Source organism: Piliocolobus tephrosceles, chromosome 17 (assembly GCF_002776525.5).
Source record: "Piliocolobus tephrosceles isolate RC106 chromosome 17, ASM277652v3, whole genome shotgun sequence".
NCBI classification, from domain to species: domain Eukaryota; kingdom Metazoa; phylum Chordata; class Mammalia; order Primates; family Cercopithecidae; genus Piliocolobus; species Piliocolobus tephrosceles.
The window spans coordinates 15180264-15207180 of record NC_045450.1 but is presented as its reverse complement, the minus strand read 5'-3'; the positions used below and the strand labels follow the sequence as shown (position 1 = coordinate 15207180).

Genomic DNA, 26917 nt, shown 5'->3' with positions numbered 1-26917 from the left:
GTGCAGTGGCTGGATCTCAGCTCACTGCAAGCTCCGCCTCCCGGGTTCACGCCATTCTCCTGCCTCAGCCTCCCAAGTAGCTGGGACCACAGGCGCCGGCCACCTCGCCCGGCTAATTTTTTGTATTTTTAGTAGAGACGGGGTTTCACCGTGTTAGCCAGAATGGTCTCGATCTCCTGACCTCGTGATCCGCCCGTCTCGGCCTCCCAAAGTGCTGGGATTACAGGCTTGAGCCACCGCGTCCGGCCATTTTTTTGTATTTTTTGTAGAGATGGGGTTTTGCTGTGTTGCCCAGGCTGGTCCGGAACTCCTGGGTTCAAGTGATCCACCCACCTTGGCCTCCCAAAGCACTGGGACTATAGGCCTGAGCCACAGTAGGGTGGCTCGCTTGCATTTATTGTTAAGACCTGTAAGAGTGTTGTTGCCCTGGCATAGATACGACACATCTGCGACTTGAGATTTTTCTATCAGTTAGATTTTCAGTGGTATATCAGATTGCACTTTCATCCTTAGTAAACTAAGAAATGGGTTCAATTTGTTCTGTAGCAAATCAGATTTGAAGTCCACAGAGGCCACTTAGTTTGGACTTTCCATGCTCAGATCAAAGAAACAGTGCAAGACGTCTTAAATTAGTTTTAAAATCTTACACATAGTTGTTAATGAGGATGTGGTGGTGGCTCTTTTACTCAGGTTAGATGCTCTCTTCTGTTAACTTTTGACTTTCTTGAGCAGAGCCTTTAGGGAGAGAGAGCCGAAAAGAATTCAGAAAAACTAGAAAAAATTGATCCGAGCCAAGTGAGGAGGTAAAGTCTCACTCTGGAGTATGCAGGTTTCCAAGATAAGGTTACTTATCTCAAGCATGGTTATGTGTAGAAAGGAAACAGGACTCATGGAGAGTTCATTTTTCGTTTGAAGAGCTATGGAACATGAAGAATTGCAGATTATAGATTTTTTTAAAAATCAGATTGATAGAGTTAGATTTTCAGCATAAACAGAGTCAACCAAGTTTGCCAAATTTTATTAACCTGTGATTTGCTCTGATACTTATTCTTTCGTGGTTTTTTCTTTCTTTATTTTATTATTATTATTTTGTTTAAGATTTGAACTGTTGGCCAGGCGCAGTGGCTAATGCCTGTAATCCCAGCACTTTGGGAGGCCGAGGAGGGTGGATCACTTGAGATCAGGAGTTCAGGACCAGCCTGGCCAACTTGGTGAAACCCCAACTCTACTAAAAATATAAAATTTAGCCAGGCATGGTGGCAGGCTCCTGTAGTCCCAGCTACTCGGGAGGCTGAGGCAAGAAAATCACTTGAACCTGGGAGGCGGAGGTTGCAGTGAGCTGAGATCATACCACCGCATGCCAGCCTGGGCAACAGAGCGAGACTCCTCTCGAAACAAAGATTTGAGTTGTTGAGAGCCATTGCACTGTAAATACAGCTGCAGTGTTGCAAAATTTGTACTTATGCAAGGAAATAACACTGACATCTTACTCGTTCCCAACAGGGTGGAAGAATGAAAGAAAAGAAAGATGAAAGAATGTTGAATCACTTTGCATGGCTGTATGATGGAAGGAAAGGGAACTGAGAACTCCTGCAGTAGAACACGTGGATGGCTTCAACAAGATAATGATGCTAAGCCATGGCTTTGGAAATTCTCTAATTGCTTTTCTCGTCCTGAGCAGACGCTGCCACATAGTCCCCAAACGGTAACTATATGCAAGACTAAGGACGTAGCGGGTTCCTCATCCAAATAGATGAGAGAGGTCCATTTGGTCTGGGAGACAGTCTCTCATCCTGGAGTCTCTGCCACATTTTTCTGTAGATCTTGCCTGTATTGCCCCTTGTACTACATTATAATGTGAGAACACAGCACGATTTTTTAACTCCTCTATTTCACTCTGAGTACCAGTAGATGCCTTAAATATTTAATGGTAAAATTTGGGAAAGATTTCTTTCTCATTAAAGTCACAGGTAACAAAGATTAAAAGTCCACATTGTGGAGTAAAATCAGAAGAAAGTACAAAATATGTTGTATTTTACTGTAGCTCTCTGAGTTTTGAGTCTATAATCTAGGAAGCGTTGGGAAGAGCTTATCACTGCCTGTTTTTTTTCTTTGAAAAAAAAACTTGAATATTTATTTCTCAGTATAAATTTTTATTTCTCAGTATAAATTTTTGAATTTTTATTTCTCAGTATAAATTTATGTCTCTTGACATAATTTATTTGAATTTTTTGAATATTTATTTCTCAGTATAAATTTATGTCTCTGACTTCTTGCTTACTCATTGTGATTTTAACATTTTCTTTCTTTTTTTTTTTTTTTGAGATGGAGTCTTGCTCTGTTGCCCAGGCTGGAGTGCAGTGGTACGATCTCGGCTCATTGCAACCTCTGCCTCCCTGGTTTAAGCAGTTCTCCTGCCTCAGCCTCCTGAGTAGCTGGGATTACAGGCCTGCGCCACCACACCTGGCTAATTTTTGTATTTTTAGTGAAGATGGGGTTTCGCCGTGTTGGCCAGGCTTGGTCTTGACCCCCTGACCTCAAGTGATCCTCCTGCCTCAGCTTCCCAAAGTGCTGGGATTACAGGCATGAGCCACCGCGCCCGGCCAATTTTGACATTTCCTGATTTCATTTCATGCACTCATGTTACCAGCTTTCTATTTCTTATTTTCTATTGTACTTGGGATTCAAGCGAGATTATACTGTAATTTTATATAAGGGTATTAATAACTTTTTTTTAAATTATTTTTTGAGACGGAGTCTCACTCAGCCTCCTAGGCTGGAGTGCAGTGGCATGATCTCAGCTCACTGCAACCACTGTCCGCAGGGTTCAAGGGAGTCTCCCATCTCAGCCTCCCTAGTAGCTGGGATTACAGGCACCCGCCATCATGCCCGGCTAATTTTTGCATTTAAGTAGAGTTGGGGTTACACCATGTTGGCCAGGCTGGTCTTGAACTACTGACCTTTGGTGATCCACCCGCCTTGGCCTCCCAAGTGCTGAGATTACAGGCGTGAGCTGCCGCGCCCAACCCGGTATTAATAACTTTTTAAAAACCAATTTAATTCTCTATTTTTTCTAGGTTTTCACTATATGGTTGTCTTTGTTGCAAGGCATCAAGTAATTTGAGTCATTTTAGGAGTGTTTTATTTTAGGGACAGTTGACGATGAGGGTTGGCATCAAAAGCAAGGCTTCCTGGGATGGGATGGTAGATCGCGTCCTCATGGAGTCACACAGTTCAGAATTACTCAGTCAACTTTACAGATCTTGAAACTCAATTTTGTCAGTGGCATGCAGAATGGAGTAGGTTCAGGGGATCAACTCATAATAAGCCTGCCTGTATGAGCCTGATCTTTATAAATCAGAATACCATTGTGTTAATTTCAGTCTGAACTATAATTACCAAAAGGGCAGTTCATTGGCTGGTCAGCCCATTGCTGTTACCTCCCTTTTAGGGAAAGTTTAGCTGAAAATTCACATTTCTTCCACATGAGCATATGCTCCCAAGTGAGTGTAGAATCACAGCAAAAGGAGTGGAATTGTAGGTGTCAGATGGACCCTCGTGTGCTGTGAAGGGTGAACACGTCTCAGTCACTGTAGCAGGGCACCCTCTTCATCTTAATGGCTCTTGCAGTCAGCCTGTGAAGGCTGATGAGTTTAGTCCCCTTTCAGTGGCTAGGTGCTGTGCCAGGTGCTCTATGTGCTGTATCTTATTTTATCCTCCTAGCAACTCTAGTAGGTATGTTGTATTGTTCCCAATTTATGGATGAGGAAACCAAAGTGTAGGTTAGTAACTTACCCAAAGTCATACAACTGTTGATTATCAGATTCTAACCCAGGTCTCTGCCAATGATGCTCTGCTTAGAACCTTTATAATATACTGGCTTCCTGTGTCTATGTTGGAGTCATGGGCAAACTGTTTGTCTTGGATCTTTTTCTTGGATAGTTTTCTAATTTCTCTAAATCTTTTCACTGGCTACAGTATAATTGTCATTATGGCTTTAGGTCATTATATCTTAGGGTTTATGAAATGTCATCAGCAACATGGGTGGGCCATCTGGGTAGATGGCTGATCTCATCTGTGTTTGAAACTTTACTCCTTTCCTTGGGGGGATCTTACTGAAATCCCCTCGGGACTGACCACAGGAACTATTAAGTATTGTCCTCAAACCACGGTGTGTGTTAGCCGCCTTTATTGAATGCTGTTTGTGTGACTGTGTTGTTTTCATACCACCTATTTTGTCTTCAGAGGATTCTATGAAGCAAGGGGAAATTATCAAAAGGAAGTTACTGAGGCATGGCGGCTGCTAAAGATGTAAACAGGCCCTCCCATCCCAGTCTGTTTCCATTCAGGAAGCATGTGGTCTTCATTTTAGTTGTGTGTTCCAGTGTTCACTTCCTGCAGACCTCTCTGAAGAATGTTCCTGATTTTAACTAGCTGTGATTCCATTTTGTTCAGTTACGATTTAGTGATGTAACAGAATTGAACACTTTCTGTTTGTGAATGCAGTAAGATATGAGTAACCAAAAAAACCATGGGCCTCATAAAATTAATTTATGTTTTGATTTTCTTTTCTCAGAAAGAGTACATGGAGAACAAGAAAGTTGCTGTGGAACTAAAGGATGTACCATCTCCCCTTCATGCTGGCTCTAAGCTTTTTCCAGCAGTCCCACTTCCTGATATTCGTTCTCTTCAGCAGCCTAAAATACAGCTTTCATCTGTCCCCAAAGTAAGCTGCTGTGCTCATTGCCCTAATGAACCCTCCACTTCGCCAATGCGTTTTGGTGGTGGTGGTGGCGGTAGTGGAGGTACCAGTAGCTTGATTCACCCGGGCGCACTGTTAGACTCGCAAAGCACCAGGACAATCACGTGTCAGGTAGGGTCAGGGTTTGCTTTCCAGTCTGCATCTTCACTCCAGAATGCCTCAGCTAGGAACAATTTGGCAGGCATTGCAAGTGACTTTCCCAGCATGTGTCTAGAGAGTAACCTGTCTTCCTGCAAACACCTGCCCTGTTGTGGAAAACTCCACTTCCAATCATGTCATGGTAATGTGCACAAGCTACATCAGTTTCCGACTCTGCAGGGCTGCACCTCCGCTGGCTATTTCCCCTGTTCTGATTTCACAAGTGGGGCTCCGGGGCATTTGGAAGAGCACATTTCACAGTCGGAGCTAACGCCTCACTTGTGCACCAACTCTTTGCACCTTAATGTGGTACCTCCGGTTTGTTTAAAGGGCTCACTTTACTGCGAAGACTGTCTAAACAAGGTTCGTATCTTTTTATTTCTTACGTTGGGTGCAGCTGAGGATTGAGGAATGACTTTTTTGAAGTGGATTTATCTTGAAAAGTCTTTATTATACACGGGGTTGAAGATTCTCCTATGGTATAGGGGAGTCTCCCCATCAGCGTAATTTTTGCTGGTTCTGAAAGAAAGAAAGGGTAAAATGGGAGAGCATTCAGAAAAGTAGAGAGTCATTATTTTTGTAGTTTATACTTTTAGAGCCTCTTGTTGCAGTAAATCTATTTCCTATATGTGATACTAGTTGGCAAAGCCTTCGCGTTCTATCTTTAAAGGCTAAAGCACAATGGATTTCTTATAACTTACATTCAACTTACACATAAGCCCATTCATGTAATGTAGATAACTGCATATTGTCTTTTTGCAATAATGTGGGAAACCTGAAACTTGGCCTCAGTCATATTGGTGTTCAAGTGAGACTTTACTACCCTTTATGTAAAATATGTATGAGGTCTTCATTGCAGCAGACTCATGCCCCAAAATGTAAAGATCTGACCACGTGAATATCTTTCTTGATCATGTCAAGTCACTTCTGGAAATGAATTTACGAATTGATAGCTAATGGTTCTTGGAAAGATGATTTGAAAGTATGTTTTCTTACAGGCTAGCAAGTGGAAAGGTAAAACACTTAGTGTGTTTTCAGTTGTTGTATATAACTCCAGCTTCTGAAATGATGTATCTGACACCTCCTCCTTTTTAAAAAAAATTTAAAACAGCCAGCAAGAAATAGCATAATCGATGCGGCTAAAGTTTGGCCAAATATACCACCTCCAAATACTCAACCTGCACCTCTTGCTGTCCCTCTGTGTAATGGCTGTGGAACCAAAGGAACAGGGAAGGAGACCACGTTGTTATTGGCGACCAGTCTAGGCAAAGCTGCTTCAAAATTTGGTAAATGACAGTATGGCATAAAATGTGCATATTTAAATAGCTTTCAATATCTGATACTAACATTGCATTTAATCACCTTTGAAGGATTCCTTATGGTTCTAAAGCTACTGTGTGTGTGAGTCTCCGTTTCCATATCTTGGTAGAAATCTTTTTTTTAATTACAGACCAGGAAGTCATTTGCCCTTTATGTTGGGCTGAGGCTGTACACAGAAGCTGTGTATAGAAAAATTGGTAGTATATCAGGAGAAATAAAAGTGCTGGAAAAGATTTGGTGTCACCTTAGATTGGAAATCACACTTGTTGATGGTATACTCCCTAGAAGTGTTCAGAATAATTTAGTAATGGCTGATTAAAAACAGTATCTGAAAACCAAAGAGTTCTCAGTAAAAATAATTTCCCTGAAAAGTAGTTAATGTGATATGTTTTGAAAACATTTTTAAAATGTTAAATCAGTTGTTAATGCAGCGTTAGCTCAGAATCAACGACAGTAACAGCTTCACCCTTTGTCAGCTCCTCAGTGTTGGTTAATACCAAGTAGGTGGATAAGTGTGGGCTAATCTTGAAAGTTGGGTCTTGGAGCTGCAGAATCCGGCCAGTTAATGTGCTCGTGTTTAGGGAAGCATCACTGCTTAATGTCAGAATGGCTCATGCTTTGAGATGGATTTATTGTGGGCTTAAAGTCACTTGACTTTTAGATTTGTCTTCTCCTGAAACACAGGAATAATCTCTTAGAGTGATACTTTGACAGCTTGATTGCTTATTAGGTCAACCAGTGAGGTTGGTAGCCTTAAAACTTAGCATTAATTAATAATTTAGTTTTTCTACCACTAAGAATGATAGGTAGTTTATTATCTTATTTTAATTTGCCATTTATTTTCCACTACAAGTGATGGAAAATGTTAACATTTCTTAAGGGTCACCAGAAGTTGCAGTAGCTGGACAGGTGCTAGAAAACTTACCTCCCATTGGAGTTTTTTGGGATATTGAAAACTGCTCCGTTCCCTCTGGCCGGTCAGCAACTGCTGTTGTGCAAAGAATCCGTGAGAAGTTTTTTAAAGGCCACAGAGAAGCAGAATTCATCTGTGTGTGTGACATCAGTAAAGAAAACAAGGAAGTTATTCAAGAGCTGAATAATTGCCAGGTAAAAAAAAAAAAAAAAAAAAGTAATAATTTTAATCTATAGTAGAGGAATAAGCAGACGTTTGTTTGTTTTGAGACAGAGTCTGAGTGTCACCCAGGCTGGAGTGCAGTGATGCAGTCATGGCTCACTGCAGCCTCGAACCCTGGGACCCCAGCGATCCTCCCACCTCAGCCTCCCAAGTAGCTGGGATCACAGATGCACGCTGTCATGCTTGTCTCATTTTTTATTTTTTGTAGAGACAAGGTCTCCCTATGTTCCAACCAGAAACAAACTGAGAACCCATGACTGTATTCTCTCCCTTGAACACCCCTGGATGGCTTTCAGGATCTGGAGTTAGGTGGTGGAGGCTCATCTCAAACTCCTGGGATCAAGCAATCCTCTTGCCTTGGCCTCTCAAAGTGCTGTACATGTGTGGGTTTTGTGGGTTTTTTTGGAATTCTGATTGAAAGTTTGTTTAATGATAATGCATTTGTACCAAGTTTTCAAATAAATTAGCAAAAGACCACTTCCAAAGTACTAGAAATAATTTAATCATTCTTATCTTTCAGTTATGCTCCCTAATTTATACTTTAGTTCTATACTGGTATAATGGTTATATATGTATTATTTCCTTTGATTTTCATTACTGCTCTTTGAACCAGGCACGTAGAATATATTATTTACAATTTATAAATTAAACTAAGGCCCTGAGAGGTGAAGAAACTTCTTTAAGATCACTTGGCCAGGAAGAGCAAGGATGTGAATCTAGATTTGTCTGACACCAAGAGTCTGTGTTTTTAAGCTGAAACTAGAAATCAGGTCTTTTGACTCTTAGACAGTTAATTCTATTGATAGTCCATATTGCTTGTCTAAAATGATATACCCATGTTCTTTACAAAAACCAGCAAGTTATTATTGTGTATTGCAGGTGCCTGAGGCACCTTTCTCAAAATTACTTTTGAGAAATTCACCTTTCTCAAAATTAACCTTTCCTTCCTTTGGAGACTTATATGTGAACCTGATAGTTGTAACAGAAATAAATGCATTTTAGCTCCCTTAGGGGATGTCCTCCCTCCTGTCTCCGTCACCTAGCCCCACCTAGCCCCACCTAGCCCCACCTAGCCCCAGATTCTAAAAGCCATCCAGAGGTGTCCAGGGGAGAGAATACAATCATGGATTCTCAGTTTCTGTTTCTGGTTGGGCTAGTAAAGCACCTTCCTTATTTCTCTTTTCTGCTTATTAGTAGAGACAGAAACTAAAAACCATGGCTTCAGGCTACTAAAAGCCTAAAACAAAACAAAACAGAAAACAACAAAATAAGGCGGGTTGCACAAGCTTGCATGGGTACCATAGACAGTTGACATAAAACACAGCCTTAAGTATTATTTTAGTCATTTATCTGATCTCTACCACTTCCAAATTGTTGGCAGAAGCTATTAGAGCAAATCTAACTGAGTTCAAATTTCACTTCCTATTTTTCTACTTATTTTCTGAAAGGAGGATGAAAGAAATGCAAAAACAGAAGATTGGAGATGAGAGCAGGGTTAGTCACAGACCCAGTTAGTTCATATCGAGAACCAGTGTTGAGATTACTGAGATCTGGTTGTGATTTTTTTACCATTCCTAATAGTAGTAAGAATTTTTTTTTTATCAAGAATTACTTATTAAAATATGGGCAGACATCAGTGATAGACTGGATAAGGAAAATGTGGCACATATACACAATGGAATACTATGCAGCCATAAAAAAGAATGAGGTAATGTCCTTTGTAGGGACATGGATGAAGCTCGAAGTCATTATTCTCAGCAAACTAATGCAGGAACAGAAAACCTGTTCCTAATGCAGGAACAGAGAACAAACAGTGCATGTTCTCACCTTATAAGTGGGAGTTAAACAATGAGAACACATGGACTTGGGGAGGGGAACAACACACACTGGTGTCTGTCTGTCAGGGGGTTAGGGCAAGGGGAGGAAGAGCATTAGAACAAATACCTAATACATGTGGGGCATAAAACCTAGATGATGGGTTGATGGGTGCAGCAAACCACCATGGCACATGTATACCTATGTAACAAACCTGCACGTTCTGCACACGTACCCCAGAACTTAAAGTATAATAAAATTAAAAAAAAAATAAAAAATATGGGCAGAATGTGTAGCAGTTTTCTAGCCTCAGCTCCTGCTTATTCACCCTTATTACAAATTAATGCAGGTAACCGTTGCCCACATTAATGCGACTGCAAAGAATGCCGCTGATGATAAACTGCGGCAGAGTCTCCGCAGGTTTGCAAATACCCACACTGCTCCAGCCACAGTGGTTCTTGTGTCAAGTAAGTACAGAAACATCTGCTAATTTCAGCTAAACTCACTGCATGGGAAATTATCACGGAAGCCAGAAACATGCGAAAGTAAAACGTATCCCCAAAGAGGCTGAAGTGCATGAGACATGTTTATGATTATTGTTGAGAATTGTTTAGAAAAAAAATTGGGTCTAGGTAGATTTCTGTGTTTCCTCCTTGGAACTTGATTTATTGTGGGACCAGGTTTATTTTTTATTTTTATTTTATTTATTTATTTTGAGATGGAGTTTCGCTCTTGTTGCCCAGGCTGGAGTGCAATGGTGCAATCTTGGCTCACCGCTACCTCCGCCTCCCAGATTCAAGCGATTCTTCTGCCTCAGCCTCCCAAGTAGCTAGGATTACAGGCGTGTGCCACCACGCCCAGCTAATTTTGTATTTTTAGTAGAGATGGGGTTTCTCCATATTGGTCAGGCTGGTCTCGAACTCCCGACCTCAGGTGATACACCCTCCTTGGCCTCCCAAAGTGCTGGAATTACAGGTGTGAGCCACTGCGCCTGGCCGGGACCAGTATTAAAGAAAAATGTGATTTTTTTTTTCTTTTTTTTTTTTACCTTGTGCTCAGTATTACTGACTTTTAAAGTTTAAGATAAAGTTCAAATTTACCTTATTTTGCTCCCTTTTAATACTGAAAGTAACATATGTGTCTTGGAATTCTTTTGGTAAGATTGTCTTACATTCTTCTGCTGTGAAACATGTTTCTTTCGTAAGAAATGGGGGAAGAAATTTTGAATATAGTCCAGCCTTTGCTTTCTTTTCAGTGAGTGTCAGCAGAGTTGTCTTTGTCAAGTGTTTCTAATGTTTGGGGATGGGGTTGGTCTGTACCTTTTCTTTCAGCTGATGTCAATTTTGCATTGGAACTTAGTGACCTGAGACACAGGCATGGTTTCCACATTATTTTGGTCCATAAAAACCAGGCCTCAGAAGCACTGCTGCATCATGCTAACGAGCTGATCAGATTTGAAGAGTTCATTTCCGACTTGCCCCCCAGGTTACCACTAAAAATGCCAGTAAGTGGGTTTGCGTTATTTTGCCATTTTCCAATATTACATTGTGGAGGCTGAAAGCCCATAATAAGGGGGTTGCCAGGCCCAGATGGGGCTGTTCTTTGTAAGAGGTGGGTTAGATTTTGAAGTAAGGCTTAGAAACCTTCAGTTCTTCTCTTACAAATATACAGAGAATTGGTATGTATGAAGTTTACTTTTATGTATTTCAAAATATCATATGAAATTGACTTGTAGATTTACCTTCCCAACTTGCCAGTGTCTTCAAAGCTAGCAGTGTTTTGTGTCAGGTGGATAGAAATAACGGATTAAAAGTCATTATTCTTTTTGCTTGCAAGTATTATGGGTAGAGAATATGGCGAGGGTTCTCACCTACTTGTGTGGTTGGCGCCAAATAAGTGGAGTCATTGTGCATTTTTTTCGGTATTTAATCCTTAAGCTTCAGCAGGCCTCTGAGACTGTGCTTTCTATTGTGTATTCCCTGTGGTGCATGGACACAATTAGCAGGAGTGGTTATTGCTCCACCCGTGTGTAGTCTGTTTAAGCCATATACTGGGAGGGTATGAGCACATTTTCAGGACTAACATTTCTGATAGACTTGACTTTGGATAAGAATGCTTATTGCAGTGCTGAGCTGTGTTTAGGCTGTTTGGCGAGTATGTGTATAACTCTGAAAGAAATAATGATAATGGAGAAGTAGCCATGGTGTGGGTGATCCAGGAGAGTGGGCAATCCCCTACATTAAATGCAGTCTTAATAACTGAGAGTTACAGAAGTACGTTAGAAATGATCTCATGCAAAGTCCTCATTTAATGGAGGAAGAAATCAGCTCTTAGAAAAAATAAACGGGTCATCGGTGATTGCAGCGGTTAAGAGAGTGGGCCCCGGGTGTCCTGCTTCCGGCACTTGCCTGCTAGTCCCCCGTGTCCCCTGATACCCAAGAAGCCCTATGTCTGGTCTAAGATGAAACTCATGCTATGGACAGTTCAGAGTTGTGGATACCAGAGGCTTACCCAGGGAGTAAACATACACAGGCCTTACCTTCATCTTTTGAGGCTCTTTCCTAACTTACCTTTGTCATTATTTGTTTTTAGTCACTTGGCTATAGTTATATTTCTTCCCTTTTGCTTCTGTTTGATGCTCACTTTTCTAGCTTTAAAGGCCTTAAGTAAATACAGTGTTTTTTTCTTGGGAGGTGAAGGTTGCAGTGAGCTGAGATCGCGCCACTGCACTCCAGCCTGGTCGACAGAGCGAGACGGCGAGACGCTGTCTCAAAAAAAAAAAAAAAAAAAAGAAGTAGATGTAGTGTTTTAAGTAAGAACTTGCCCACTTTGGAGATTCTTATTCCTTATGGTTAAAAAAAAAAAAAAAGTTTTGATAGTTCAAAACATTTAGTCTTGCTGGACGTTTTTTCCCATCCACTAGAGTGATAATTTAGGGTACATTTATTTTTATGTTATTTAGTCTGTTCCTTTAATTTTAATAAATTAAACATACATTGGTACTGCCTGGGTTTTGAGTCCCAGGTGTAATAGGAAAAGTGTAGATTTTGTTGATAATTGGTCAGTACCCTGCAAATAAAAAGAAAAGCCTCTGATTAGAAAAGTATGGTGTGGGCTGAGTAAGGTGACTCACGCCTGCAATCCCAGTACTTTGGGAACCTGAGGTGAGCAGATCACAAATCACCTGAAGTCAGGAGTTCGAGACCAGCCTGGCCAACATGGCGAAACCCCATCTCTACTAAAAATACAAAAATTAGCCAGGTGTGGTGGCGGGCATTGGTAATCCCAGCTACTTGGGAGGCTGAGGCAGGAGAATCACTTGAACCTGGAAAGTGGAGGTTGCAGTGAGCTGAGATCACGCCACTGCACTCCAGCCTGGGTGACAGAGTAGACTCTGTCTCAAAAAAAAAAAAAGGTATGGTATGATCATTGTAAAAACAAAACACAATATTTATAAATGTGGAAAGTGAAAACCCCACAATTCTACCCTCCAGAAGTAACCACTGTTAATATTTTGGTATTACCCTCCAGATTTTAAACATGTGTCACATATATGGTGTTCTGCGGCTTTTGGAAAAAAACTTTATGTCAGAGCTTGGATGTCTTTTTGTGTTAATGTATATTAATATCAATCTGCCACATTTTAAAAACCAGAATTTTGGTTTGAAAAGTACTTGTATGGCTGATCTTTATTTAATCAGTCTACCTGTTAGTGGAAGTTTTGTTTATACCCAGTTTTGTGTTTTGTTTTACCGTTTCCAGCAAGGTAATTTATATCTTTAGGCTCCTGGGCTGACATACTATAGGGTAATTTCCAAGGCTTAAAAGTTCCGGGTTAGAATTTTACTATCAAGATACGTGTCATCCTCCAGGAAGGTGGTACTAATTTATAGTCATGAAAGTATCTGTTTTAAATGTTTGCCAGGCCAATAAGTGAAAAACGGCATTATCTTATAATTGGCTTTTAAATTAAAATGTAACACAGTGCAAAATATCGTTTTATGAGTATTGTTGTTTGCTCTTTATTTCTTCTGTAAATTGTTCACATCCTTTGCCTGTTGTTAGTGATTTCTCTTATTGTTTCTGGATTTAACTCTTTTTATAATTATCTTAAGTTTTCTCCTGGTGCTTTAATGGTTCTGCTTTTTAAGATATTATTCTTATTCTTATTTAAAAAAATTTTTTTTTGAAACTCCGTCACTCAGGCTGGAGTGCTGTGGCGTCATCTCAGCTTACTGCAGCCTCCGCCTCCCGGGTTCAATTGATCCTCCTGCCTCAGCCTCCCGAGTAGCTGGGATTACAGGTGCCTGCCACCACGCCTGGCTAATTTTGTGTTTTTAGTAGAGAGGGGGGTTTCACTATGTTGGCCAGGCTCGCCTTGAACTTCTGACCTCAGGTGATCACCCGCTTTGGCCTCCCAGAGTGCTGAGATTACAGGCGTAAGCCACTGTGCCAGGCGAAGTTCTACTTCTTAATACATAAATTTCAATTTATCTGGAAGAATTATGACTACCCGCTGCCAAATAGAACTTCCAGCCTGACTACTGGCAACCTGCTGTTGTAGCTGAACAGGCTCTAAGTTGTTGGGTATTTAAAAAAAATTTTTTTTTTTTTACTTAAGCCTATAGCACCCAGTATTCTCAGGCATTCTCCTATGCAAAAACTAACCAGGACCAACCCTGCTTAGCTTCTGGCTCTAACTTTATGAATTCTTATTCAGTGGACCTGCAGAATAAATAGACGTTTAAAAACAACTTCATCAAGATACGATTTACATAGTACAAAATTCAGCTCTTTTAAGTATACAGTAAGTTTTAGTAAATTGAATTGTACAGTTTTAGAATATTTTCATCACCTCAGTAAGATCTGTTATGCTAATTTATAGTTAATCCCCTTCCCCACTCCCAGGCACTACTAATCTTTCTGTCTCTGTAGATTTGTGTTTTCTGGACACTTTATAGAAGTAGAATCATACAGTATACAGACTTCTGTGCCTAGCATATTATTTTTTATTTTTATTTTTTGAGACAGTGTCTCGCTCTGCCACTCAGAGTGGAGTGCAGTGGCACAGTCACTCCAGCCTCAGTCTTCCTGGGCTCAGGTGAATCCTCCCACCCGAGTAGCTGGGACTGCAGGCGTGCCCACCACGCCCAGCTAAAGCATAGTATGGAAAACAGTATTCAGCTACTTTGTCAACACTAAATGATTTACCCTCTCCCCTCTAAGTCACTGTCACCTCCGTAGTTGTTAACTGAAGTTTTGGGGTCACCCATTGTTCTTATTTTGAAATTGAATGTGTGCCCTTGAGTTAACCTGATGTAACACTTCTTTCCTCTGTATTAGCAGTGCCACACTCTGCTCTATGTTTATAACCTACCAGCAAATAAAGATGGCAAGAGCGTCAGCAACAGGCTCAGACGCCTGTCCGATAATTGTGGTGGGAAAGTGCTGAGTATCACAGGCTGCAGTGCAATTCTCCGCTTCATAAACCAAGATAGTGCAGAGCGCGCTCAGAAGCGAATGGAAAACGAAGATGTCTTTGGTAATAGGATCATTGTGTCATTTACTCCAAAAAATAGAGAACTCTGTGAAACAAAGAGTTCAAATGCAATTGCTGATAAAGTGAAGTCTCCCAAAAAACTTAAGAATCCAAAATTGTGCCTCATCAAAGATGCAAGTGAACAATCTTCCAGTGCCAAAGCCACGCCTGGAAAAGGGTCACAGGCAAATTCTGGATCTACTACAAAAAATACAAATGTTAAAAGTTTACAGGTAATTTTGATACCTCTTGCTTTCTGAAGTTTATGGTAGGTTTGGTTTCTGTGTTTCACGTGCCCGCTTGCTTTTGGCGTGTCTGTTTTTGATTTCAGTGTTTCAAATGATACTCAGAGTCAATCGTTTTCTGTAAAGGCTCTAACAAATCTTGGGTACTTAAAATTTAAACCCCACTGTGCTTGTGTCTTTGAAGGAGCTGTGCCGCATGGAGTCAAAAACTGGTCATAGAAACAGTGAGCAGCAGCAAGGTCACCTGAGGCTGGTAGTACCCGCTCACGGTAACTCAAGTGCTGCAGTGCCGACGCCGAAAAACTCGGGGGTGGCAGAACCTGTTTACAAAACCAGTCAGAAGTATGTGAAACTACTCTTTCTCATAGCTGCTTCTTGAATGTGAAGGAAGACATATGACCTTTTCCGTTCAATTTTCCCCTTCTGTTAGAAAAGAGAACCTCAGTGCCCGAAGTGTTACCAGTTCTCCTGTAGAGAAAAAAGATAAAGAGGAGACTGTATTCCAAGTGAGTTACCCGTCTGCTTTTAGCAAGTTAGTTGCATCCAGGCAAGTCAGTCCTCTGCTCGCATCTCAGTCTTGGTCTTCAAGGTGAGTCTGGCTTCTTGACCCATGGGGGTGGTTACATGTAAGAGGAAGGATTATGAAATAGTATGTTTGTTGAAAAGAATTCAGATAGTACTGAAATGCACAAAGTAAGTCTCCCATCCCTCCTCTGCCAGTTCCCCTCTCCTCAGGTAATCATCGTTAACATTTAGGGGCAATGCTTTCAGGATTTCTTCTTCCTCCATCTGGAAATTGTGGTAAGCAGAGGTCAGAAAGAGAAGCCTATTGGAGAGTCCCTGGCCAGTGCTGGGAGGCATGTTAAGATGTCCCTATGTGGCCTGGCGCGGTGGCTCAAGCCTGTAATCCCAGCACTTTGGGAGGCCGAGACGGGTGGATCACGAGGTCAGGAGATCGAGACCATCCTGGTCTACACACGGTGAAACCCCGTCTCTACTAAAAAATACAAAAAAAAACTAGCTGGGCGAGATGGCAGGCGCCTGTAGTCCCAGCTACTCGGGAGGCTGAGGCAGGAGAATGGCGTAAACCCGGGAGGCGGAGCTTGCAGTGAGCCGAGATCGCGCCACTGCACTCCAGCCTGGGCGACAGAGCGAGACTCTGTCTCAAAAAAAAAAAAAAGATGTCCCTATGTTCACTGTGTTGAGAAAAAAGCCCAAAAGAGCCATGCATTGGTGGTTCTTACTACTATGCTACTGTATAGGAAGCTGTCTGAGAAGTAAAGTTTTCTGTGAACTATGGTAATTATCTATCACTATCTCTCACACTAAGGAATTCTTGAGGCTTGGGAGACAGAGAAGCCATAAGGGTGTGTTGCATTCCCGTGAGCTCTTTTTAGCATTGTGTTTGTTCTGCTGAGTTGGTGGCAGATCACTGTAGAAAGTGACCGTGGATCAGCCGAGCACGGTGGCTCACGCCTGTAATCCCAGCACTTTTGGGAGGCCAAGGCAGGCGGATCACAAGGTCAGGAGATCAAGACCATCCTGGCTAACATGGTGAAACCCTATCTGTACTAAAAATACAAAAAAATTAGCCAGATGTGGTGGCGAGCTCCTGTAGTCCCAGCTACTCAGGAGGCTGAGGCAGGAGAATGGTGTGAACCCGGGAGGTGGAGCTTGCAGTGATCTGAGATCGCATGACTGCACTCCAGCCTGGGTGACAGAACGAGACTCTGTCTCAAAAAAAAAGAAAAAGTGACTGTGGATATATAAAATTACTTCTAAAAAGCCACATAAAAGTTTTCCTTATGTGCAGAAGGAACTGCAACATGCGAGCAAGAACTTTGAACTCTTTCAGAGCCACCGAGAAAGTTAAATGCCTTAAATTGGTATCACAGGCTGATTTCCTAAGGATAATGCACAAAGCAGAGGGTTAATTCATCAGGACTGCCTCTAATTCCTGCCTTTAGCTTTAACCCAAAGGAAGAATATTTGATGTTGATTGGCGGTAATTAGGGGTCAGTAGGTAGTACTTTTGACAATGTCTGAAGTCAGTGTGTATTTAAGATTAAAAACACAGCTGGGCACAGTGGCTCATGCCTGTAATCCCAGCCCTTTGGGAGGCTGAGGCAGGTGGATCACTTGAGGTCAGGAGTTTAAGACCAGCCTGGCTAACATGGGGAAACCCCATCTCTACCAAAAATTCAAAAAATTAGCTGGGTGTATTGGTGCATGCCTGTAGTCCCAGCTGTTGGGGAGGCGGAGACAGGAGAATTGCTTGAACCCAGGAGGTGGAGGTTGCAATAAGCCGAGATCGTGCCTTTGCACTCCAGTCTGGGTGACAGAGCGAGACTCTGTCTCAGAAAAAAAAAAGATTAAAAATGCATTTGAAAACCAAATGTTTGGTTTGGTTGTGTTGTGGGAAAGCTGCTTCTGTATATAGTTTCAGACAAAGCGTAAATGATGAAATCTAAATATACAGAACAGTTTTTTAAAATAATCTCAATGTGTATGTTTTAAGCAGGAGTATGTCTCCAAACCTGTTAAACAGAGCATCCCCGCTTGCTTTCAACATTGCAAATTCAAGCAGCGGAGCCGACTGCCCAGACCCGTTTGCAAATGGTGCTGATGTCCAAGTCAGCAACATAGACTACAGATTATCCCGGAAGGAGCTGCAGCAGCTGCTGCAGGAAGCATTTGCCAGGCATGGCAAGGTAACTTTTTCCCTCTTGTGCTTGCTTTGTTATACTCTTTGATGGAGTTTCTAGTCAAGAGGACCTAATTTGATATACATAACCACAGCCAGGATAGAAGTGTGACTGAACAAGTTTGAACTCCTCCTTCCTTTTCCCTTTGGTCTGCTCAGAGTGGTGCTATAAATCCAGTACAGTATAGCCCCAGAGAGCAAGACACCTAGCAGTGAGAAGCTCTTGTCTTAAGCAGAAATTGAAATGGCAATTTGTGGCCAGGCGTGGTGGCTCATGCCTGTATTCCCAGCACTTTGGGAGGCCGAGGTGGGCAGATCACCTGAGATCAGGAGTTTCAGATCAGCCTGGCGAGTGAAACCCCGTCTCTACTTAAAAAAAAAAAAAAAACTTAGCCGGGCGTGGGGCGTGGTGGTGCATGCCTGTAGTCGCAGCTACTTAGGAGGCTGAGGCAGGAGAATCGCTTAAACACGGGAAGCAGAGGTTGCATTGAGCTGAGAGCATGCCACTGCTTTCTGGCCTGGGCGACAGAGTGAGACTCTGTCTCAGAAGGAAAAAAAAAAAGGCAATTTGATAAGTAAAACATTGATAGATTTTAGTTAGCTCTTCCTGCTGAAATACAGGTAGGATTCTAAAATGTTGGCTGGTCTTGTTTATGTCTTATTATATTTGACACCATTTTTAGATGCAGTTTTGCTAAAAATGTACCTTTTTAGTAGATTCTTAAAAATGGCCATGCCCTGGGTTTTGTAGAGTCTGGAAAAGACCGCAAAGACTCTTCCCATGTGTTGGTCTCTGAGCCTGCCTTGGAAACCTGTGTGTGGCAGAGCACACAGGCCGGGCCAGTGTGACATCTCTGAAGGTCATCCCATGCTCACTTACTTACGTCCTGGTCAGCAGAAGAGCAGAGTTCAGACATATTCCTTCATGGAAGCACTGCAGTCCACAAACGTGTTCCTTCATGGTTCACCTTCAGTTTTAAGACAACAGGGTTCTGGGCGGACATAGCGTTCAGTTTTCCCTTTTCCTGTTGTAGGTGAAAAGTGTTGAGCTCAGCCCCCATACAGATTATCAGCTCAAGGCTGTTGTGCAAATGGAAAACTTACAAGATGCGATTGGTGCAGTGAATAGCCTCCACAGATACAAAATTGGCAGCAAAAAGATCCTGGTCTCACTTGCCACCGGGGCTGCCAGCAAATCACTCTCTTTACTGAGGTAAGAAACAAGCGAGCTGTTTATTTCAGGAAATAACATTTGACCCAGAAACAGTTTTAGAAATAATAAAAATAGATTCGCTCATATTCCCACCCCTCTTGTGATGACTGCATGTGGAATAATGCTTATTCTAGATTGATAGAGTTAAAAACAAGCCATTTGACTCTTGTCTAAGTCATTAATCAAAGGTGGAATACAGCTTAAACTTGACAGGCACTTGGGAGTAAAATAATATGCAGCATGTTTAAATAGGTTCTAAAAATAGTAGGCCCCTACAATAAAAGTTTATAAACCTGAAAAGTCTGAAGTGTTACCTTCACATCTTAGTAGAAGGTAGATTTGTGTATAAAGACTAGATTACAAATCTTCAAGCTCTCCATGTCCTTTGCAGACATGTCCTTAGTGTCAAATAGATACCCAGCCCCGTAAGTCTGCCTTAAGATTATATCAGTCTCAAGCATCTGGTGATGGTTTTACTCATAGTAAGATGTGATACTTCTTTGGGTCTCCCTGTTTCGGGGAGACTGGTAAAACAGGACCCACTCCTGAATGTCTCCTTGGATGATCAGAGATCTTTTCTCTAACTTGTACTTCACTGTTAACTTAAATTACAAGTTATGGTTTTTTATTATTGTTGTTGTTCTTAGAATAAAAAGTGATGCTTATTGAAGAAAATTTGGAAAGTTTAGAAACATAAAAGAAGCACAGGAAAAAAAAACCATCCACAGTCGTATGGCTCAAAGTCAATTGCGCTTAACAGTTTGGCATTTTCTTTTTGTTTTATTTGGGTTTTTTCCTTTTGAGTGTTTTTTGGTACCTCTTGGTGTTTTAAAACCATAGTTGAGATGATGTTGTATTCAGTTGCGTATCCTTATCTATGGGAACGTCAGTCACATGTATGTAACAAACTGCAGTATGGCAGAAGATATTTAAGCTCTTCTCCCTTTTGCTCTGAGTTAATCATGCCTTTCTGCTCCACTGGTGTGGAAAACCCTGTGATTGATACCAATTCTAGTGTGTAATGTAATCTTCCTTCATTGCCTTGTCCCTAAAATCCTTTCTTTAGATTTTTCTGGAAAATAAATTCTGACATACCAGCAGTCAGTAAATTTATTTTGCATATGCACTGTGTTAATTTTGTGAACTCTGTTTATACAACTTGTAATACGGAGGCAATGGTCTGTTCCCTAATCAAACTTCTGTCTTACAGTGCAGAAACAATGTCTGTCCTTCAGGATGCCCCTGCCTGTTGCCTGCCTCTGTTTAAATTTACAGATATCTATGAAAAAAAGTAAGTTAGGTATATTTTTTCCTTGTCCAGTCAGTACTGATGGGTGACTTATACGCACAAAACCATGGTAATGAGTTTTGAGGAGCTTCAGCCTGGTAGAGGAGAGGAGACAGAGACACTGGCATTCGGATTTACACGTCAATGAATGTTTAGCAGACAGTTTTAAAACGTCTTTTATTTTTAGCAAAGTTAGACTTTTGGTCCTCAATGCTGTGCTTATTTTTCCCCTAATTGACTAGTGTTAGGTTTTTGTTGTTTTTCTTTTTTCAATTTTTTTGGAGACAGAGTCTCGCTCGCTCTGTTGCCAGGCTAGAGTGCAGTGGCGCAGTGTCAGCTCACTGCAACCTCTGCCTCCCAAGTTCAAGTGATTCTCGTGCCTCAGCCTCCCGAGTAGCCGGGACTACAGGCATGTGCCACCAAGCCTTGCTAAGTGTTTGTATTTTTGGTAGAGACAGGATTTTGCCATGTTAGCCAGGCTGGTCTTAAACTCCTGACCTCAAGTGATCTGCCCACTTCAGCCTCCCAAAGTGCTAGGATTACAGGTGTGAGCCACTGTGCCTGGCCAAGTTTTAGTATTTATTGGATGAACATTTTTAAGCACTAGACTATGAGCTCCAGGACAGCAGGGACTGGCTCTGCCCTCATACTGTATCCTAAGCACCCAGCCCATAGTAGATGCTTAGCAAGGACTAGTGAGTGCCAGACTTAGGCACTGCAGGGAAGGCGAAACTGGACAAGACTTAGGTCTTGTACCTGAGGAGCTTATGTCTAGTGGTAAGAGAAAATGCTCAGGAATCCTCATGGACAGTGAAGAAAACTGATTGGAAAGGAGGAAGAAAGGCTTTGAGAACACTGAGGAGGGGAAGAACAAGGAACTTGACCATGGGCAGTAGAGAGCCACTGAAGTGCTGGAGGAAGGAGGGGAGGGGAAAGGTGTGGTGACGGGAACCATGCTGCAGGAAGACTCTTCTCGTAGCAGTGGTGTCTGAGAGGGCACGAACAGGGAAGAGAGGAAAGTGCTACATCAGTCCAAATTCGGAGCAGACACTGTTGGGACAGAACTGGATGTTACAGAAATGTCAAATGTCATTGAAACTGGAGTGGGTAACTAATTTCTTTTTATTAAACAAATTTTTTTTGAGACAGGGTCTCACTCTGTCACCCAGGCCATATAGTGCAGTGGCACGACCCGAGCTCACTACAGCCTCAAACTCCTGGACTCAGATGATCCTCCCATCTCAGCCTTTTGAGTAGGTGGGACCACAGGCACCCGCCATCCTGCCCAGTTAATATTTTTTTATTTTTGTAGTGAGGGGGTTTTGCTACGTTGCCCAAGCTGGTCTTGAACTCCTGGCCTCAAGCGATTCTCCCACCTCGGCCTCCCAAAGTGCTGGAATTACAGGCACAAGCCACCACATGTGGCCAGAGTAACTAGTTTTACGTAGCAAGCAAGGTAAAAGGAAGGGATCATTTTGATTCTGAGTGTTCCGCTTTGTGTGACTGGGATGATGGTTGCACAGTTAAACTGGAAATAGGGAAATAAAGCATGGCCAGGAGGTACAGCAAGTTTTTGGTCTTGGTTTTGGACATGCAGGTTTTAGGGGGCCGTTGGAGTAGCTGGGTAGAGAGTTCACGTAGTCTTCTGCACATTGAGGGGCTTTGGGAGAGAAGCAGGCTCTGAAGATAGAGCAGTCATTTGCCTCTAAGATGATTGGGACAGACTGGAGGGCAGATAAGGTTGGGAGGGGGAAGGAGAAATAGAGGGCAGGAATGGATGGAATGCCACCAGGGCCAGGGATGTGGACGAGCACCCAGGATGTGTGCCCAGAGAGCACATCAGGAATGGGAGGATCCAAGGCCATGAGGAAATGCATGAGGTGTGGGGATGAGGCAGAGGCCACTGATCACTTTTGAGTCATTGCTACAGAGTCCTGTGGCTAAAATCCAGGAGGGAAGGGGCTGAGAGACTTGCGGGTAACACAGCAGAAGCAGCTCCTGAGCAGCTGGATGTTTCCATTACAGGGACAGGGGAGAGTGCAAGACTGAGAGTGAGAGTACAAGGGCGAGTGTGTCTCTCTGGGAGGTGGAAGAGGACCAGGGGCTGGTTTGGTAGATGGGAATCTGAGTACATGTAGGACACTGGGAAGAAACCACTGGTCAGGCAGTGAGAAGACCAGGGAATACTTACTGAGCACTTACTATGAGCCAGGTTCTGTCCAGGCCTAAGCACACTTAATCCTCACATCGACCCTGTGAGATAGGTGCTGTCATCACCCCATTTTACAGATGGAGAAAGTGAGGCCCTGATTGGTTATGGAACTTGACTAAGGTCACACAGGTTGAAGTGGAGTCAGGATGTGAACTCAAATCTGCCAGCCTCCAGGGCCAGTGCTTTTAAGTTCCAAGTAGGAAAGATACAGGTCAGGAGGAAAACTGGGGAGTCCAGTGTCACAGGGTGTGTGGGTCACGCAGTTGAGGCATAGGAGAGGTGAGAGGGTCACGGAAAGCATGTATTCTTCTGAGAGAGGAGAGTGGGGATGGTGAGAAGTAATACAGAGAATTGGAAGTGAGGGGAGCTGCATGGAGAGAGGTTTCCAACTCAGAGAATTCGGTGAGGTTACTTACAGAAAGTGGGCAGGGGCTAGGGGTGGCTTCCAAATAATGTGAGCATTGTCATGGACGGAGCCAGAGATGACTCAGGAGTACCAAGCACCACTGGTTTGCTAGTGAGTGAATTCGTAGTGGAATTATTCCAGTTTTACCTTTGAAGAGATGGAGGAACCATCCTTGGTTATTGCTCTTTATTCAAACAGGATGGGTGTTTCTGTATAATCAAAGAAAAACCTTCTAAGTCAGCATCTCTCTTTTCTTGCTTGTAGATTTGGACACAAGTTGAATGTGTCAGATCTATATAAATTAACAGACACAGTTGCAATCCGTGAACAAGGAAACGGACGGCTGGTGTGTCTCCTACCCAGCAGTCAGGCCCGCCAGAGCCCCTTAGGGTCTTCCCAGTCACACGACGGCTCCTCCACGAATTGCAGCCCAATTATATTTGAAGAGTTAGAATATCACGAGCCTGTCTGTAGACAGCATTGTTCCAATAAGGATTTCAGGTATGCCATTCGTTTTCCTTTAGAAATAATTCTTTTCTATAAGATTGTGGAATGTTCGGATGACCTTGTGAACATCTTAGACCCCTGCGGAATGTCAGCTTCCTATTGTGTTCTCTTTTCTTCAGCGAACATGAATTTGATCCAGACTCTTACAAGATTCCTTTTGTGATTCTTTCTTTGAAGACATTTGCGCCCCAGGTTCACAGTCTTCTCCAGACCCACGAGGGCACCGTGCCTTTATTGAGGTGAACCATCTCAAAGCCTTTGTCGATATAATGCCCTAGTTCTCCTTTTTATGGGAAGCCTGCCCTTTCTGCCCACACCTCTTTGCAAATAGGTACTATACGATGCTTCATCCTCATGTGTTTAGCCTTCAAAGTACAGTCATGCACCACACAACGACATTTTGGCCAACCATGGACTGTATGTAGGACAGTGGTCCCATAAGATTATAATCACATATTTTCACTATACCTTTCGATGATTAGATACACAAATACCATTGTGTTATAATGGTTCAGTGTGCAGTACAGTATCAGGCTATCCAGATGTGTAGCTCAGGACCCATGGGCTGCACCAGCCTAGGTATGCAGTGGGCCGCAGCATCTAGGTTTGTGAGTGCACCTGATGATCTCAGATGACAGAATCGCCCAGCAACACATCCTTCAGTACATCCCCCTTCACGAAGCAACACGTGACTCTATATCTGAAATGGAATCCATTCACTCAGTACTTCAACAAGAAAATGTGTGTTTGCGCTACATTTTAGAAACGTAAACGTGAGGAGGGCAGTTTCTTCCCACAGCGGGGAGATGTATCGTAAGTGCTGCAGTCGAAATCTCCACAAGTGTTGAGAGTACACAGCTTCAAATATGCATACATTTCAAGACTTGTGAGAGAAGAGGATTCCTCAGAAGTTCATTTAACCACTCCATGAGCCACAACGGTAGACTTAATACAAAGGCCGACACAGGACTTAGTGGCCTGCATGCCCCTGCTGATGTGGAAGCAGACGTGTTAACTGACTTGGAGCCCAGTTGCCTTATTTTTAACCCCCCTCCTAGAAAAGTACCCAGAAAATGCCATCAGAATGCATCAAAGAGGCCAGTGCCACAATGCTTGCCTCCCTGGGTCCTTAATTTTAACCTTCAAACCTGGTGGTGGGCATTCGAATAGACAAATGATAAACACATACATTAAACCAAAGCCTTCTGTTTAGCAAGCGCTTCCTTTTCTGTTATTTCAATTTAACCTTTCCTTTTTGTTTTCTCGTTTTTTCCTGTTTCAGCTTTCCAGATTGTTACACTGCAGAGTTTGGCGATCTAGAAGTAGTGCAAGAAAACCAAGGAGGTGTTCCCTTAGAACACTTCATCACCTGTGTTCCAGGTGTAAACATTGCCACTGCTCAGAATGGCATCAAAGTGGTTAAATGGATTCACAACAAGCCCCCACCTCCCAACACTGGTAGGTGTCAGGTATTTTATCCTAGAGCTACTACCTGTCCACTGTGAGACTGGAGGAGGCTATTGGCTTTTATTTTAAACAGCAGCACAATTTGCCAAGTGTGAAAACACCGTGGATGTGTCCTTTGATCTTTTGAAAACTCCTTCTAAAATGCTTGAGGGGTTGGCAGAACTAGACTTTGTTTTATTTTTTATTTATTTTTTTGAGACGGAGTCTTGCTTTGTCGCCTGACTGGAGTGCAGTGGTGTGATCTCAGCTCACTGCCACCTCCGCCTCCCGGGTTCAGGTGATTCTCCTCCCTCAGCCTCCTGAGTAGCTGGGACTATAGTCACCTGCCACCACGCCTGACGAACTTTTTTTTTCTGTATTTTTAGTAGAGATGGGGTTTCACCTTGTTAGCCAGGATGGTCTCGATCTCCTGACCTCATGATCCGCCCACCTTAGCCTCCCAGAGTGCTGGGATTACAGGCGTGAGCCACTGCGCCCAGCCTTCTTTTTTTTTGAGATGGAGTCTCACTCTCACCCAGGCTGGAGTGCAGTGGTGCGATTTCGGCTCACTGCAACCTCTGCCTCCCAGGTTCACGCCATTCTCCTGCCTCAGCCTCCCGAGTAGCTGGAACTACAGGTGCCTGCCACCATGCCTGGCTCATTTTTATGTATTTTTAGTAGAGACGGGATTTCACCGTATTAGCCAGGATGGTCTCAATCTCCTGACCTCGTGATCTGCCTGCTTTGGCCTCTCAAAGTGCTGGGATTACAGGCGTGAACCCCCACGCCCAGCTGAAACTCTGTCTTCAAAAACAAACAAAAAGTTTCAGGTATTTGAAGGAAATACCACTTAATGCAGATTTACCTTTGAAAGTCATTTTGGTCCACATTTTGGACTTTGATAAATGTGAAAATAAATTTAAATGTAAAAGACCAAACTATTTGGACCTAGACTTGGGTGAGTGTCAGAGTTACGGGCATGTCCTGAGTTGCAGATGTCTAAGGCTGCTGCCTGTGAACAATACTTAACATTGTTGCCTTCCTGTATATACACACAGGCTTCCTTCTCTTTGTCCCCATCACTTCTTTTCCTTCTCTCACCTCCCTTACCCTACAGGAAAAAAGGTGAGGATAACCAAGGAATTCTCTCTGAGTCAGCCTGCTCTTAGGAATGTTTCTACTCGGGTTTCTTATGGGACACCTCCTTTGTTTTCCTTCTGTCTTAGACTCCTCAGGGGCCATAGATTATGCTGCTCCTCCTTACTTCTAAGCCATGAGCCCACAAGCCTCCACCTTTTTAAAAATTTTATTTATTTGTTTTTTTTGAGACGGAACCTCGCTCTGTCGCCCAGGCTGGAGTGCAGTGGCATGATCTCAGCTCACTGCAAGCTCCGCCTCCCGGGTTCATGCCATTCTCCTTCCTCAGCCTCCTGAGTAGCTGGGATTACAGGTGCCCACCACCGCGCCCAGCTAATTTTTTGTATTTTTAGTAGAAACGGGGTTTCCTTGTGTTAGCCGGGATGGTCTTGATCTCCTGACCTCGTGATCCGCCCGCCTCGGCCTCCCAAAGTGCTGGGATGACAGGCGTGAGCCACCATACCCAGCAAGCCTCTCCACCTTTCTATAAAGATTTCCATCTGATTACTTATGCATTTTTAATAGGTATAAGCAGTCAAGATGATACAAAAACCTGTTTCTTACACCCTTTTATGTCATGCTAATTTTACAACATTGTTACTTTCTGTGGTTTTTTGGGTAACATTTTCAGCTCCACTGTGGATTAATTTTGCTCTTCTGGGCTACCTACCTGATGATGATCTATAACTTTGTGGGAAAGTGTGTTCCCCATGACCAAGTTTCAGATGGATCTTGAAAATATTACTAGTTTCTAAACTGGGAGCTTCTTGTGTACTTTCACTTCTATAAAACTATAGTAGACTCTGCTTTACTTTGGCCAGTTAACTTTGAGGAGTAGTGGGATAGCATTTGACAGCCCATGAATAAGTTAGGCTTGCTAGTTATTGGACTGTGAGACCTGAATATAGAAACTGAGATGTAAAGCAGCTACTGTACTTGGTTTCGTCTGCTTCCCCATGATCGAACCAAGCCAAGGACTGCAGGGCCATTTCCCTTCCTTTCAGCTGGTGAAATCCGTGCTTTCTGTCTAATACATGTTGTTTTTCCTCT

The 26917-nt window shown here is 42.8% G+C and overlaps 1 protein-coding gene across 6 annotated transcripts in view; it reads left to right on the top strand.

Moving 5' to 3' along the window:
- The window catches only part of MARF1 (meiosis regulator and mRNA stability factor 1), a 48351-nt gene that overhangs the window by 2767 nt on the left and 18667 nt on the right, over positions 1-26917 (top strand). The window contains exons 2-16 of one of the 6 annotated variants that reach the window (XM_023189760.2): positions 1504-1705; positions 4577-5263; positions 6012-6186; positions 7101-7327; positions 9520-9637; positions 10502-10674; positions 14514-14942; positions 15139-15296; positions 15385-15543; positions 17473-17665; positions 18693-18871; positions 20082-20162; positions 23042-23278; positions 23404-23523; positions 24567-24742. In XM_023189760.2, coding sequence (XP_023045528.1) covers positions 1562-1705; positions 4577-5263; positions 6012-6186; positions 7101-7327; positions 9520-9637; positions 10502-10674; positions 14514-14942; positions 15139-15296; positions 15385-15543; positions 17473-17665; positions 18693-18871; positions 20082-20162; positions 23042-23278; positions 23404-23523; positions 24567-24742 — 3256 coding nt within the window. In that variant the 5' untranslated portion in view covers positions 1504-1561. The remainder of the gene's footprint in view (positions 1-1503; positions 1706-4576; positions 5264-6011; positions 6187-7100; positions 7328-9519; positions 9638-10501; positions 10675-14513; positions 14943-15138; positions 15297-15384; positions 15544-17472; positions 17666-18692; positions 18872-20081; positions 20163-23041; positions 23279-23403; positions 23524-24566; positions 24743-26917) is intronic. The other 5 variants (XM_023189762.3, XM_023189763.3, XM_023189764.2 and 2 more) reach the window with 5 other exon arrangements.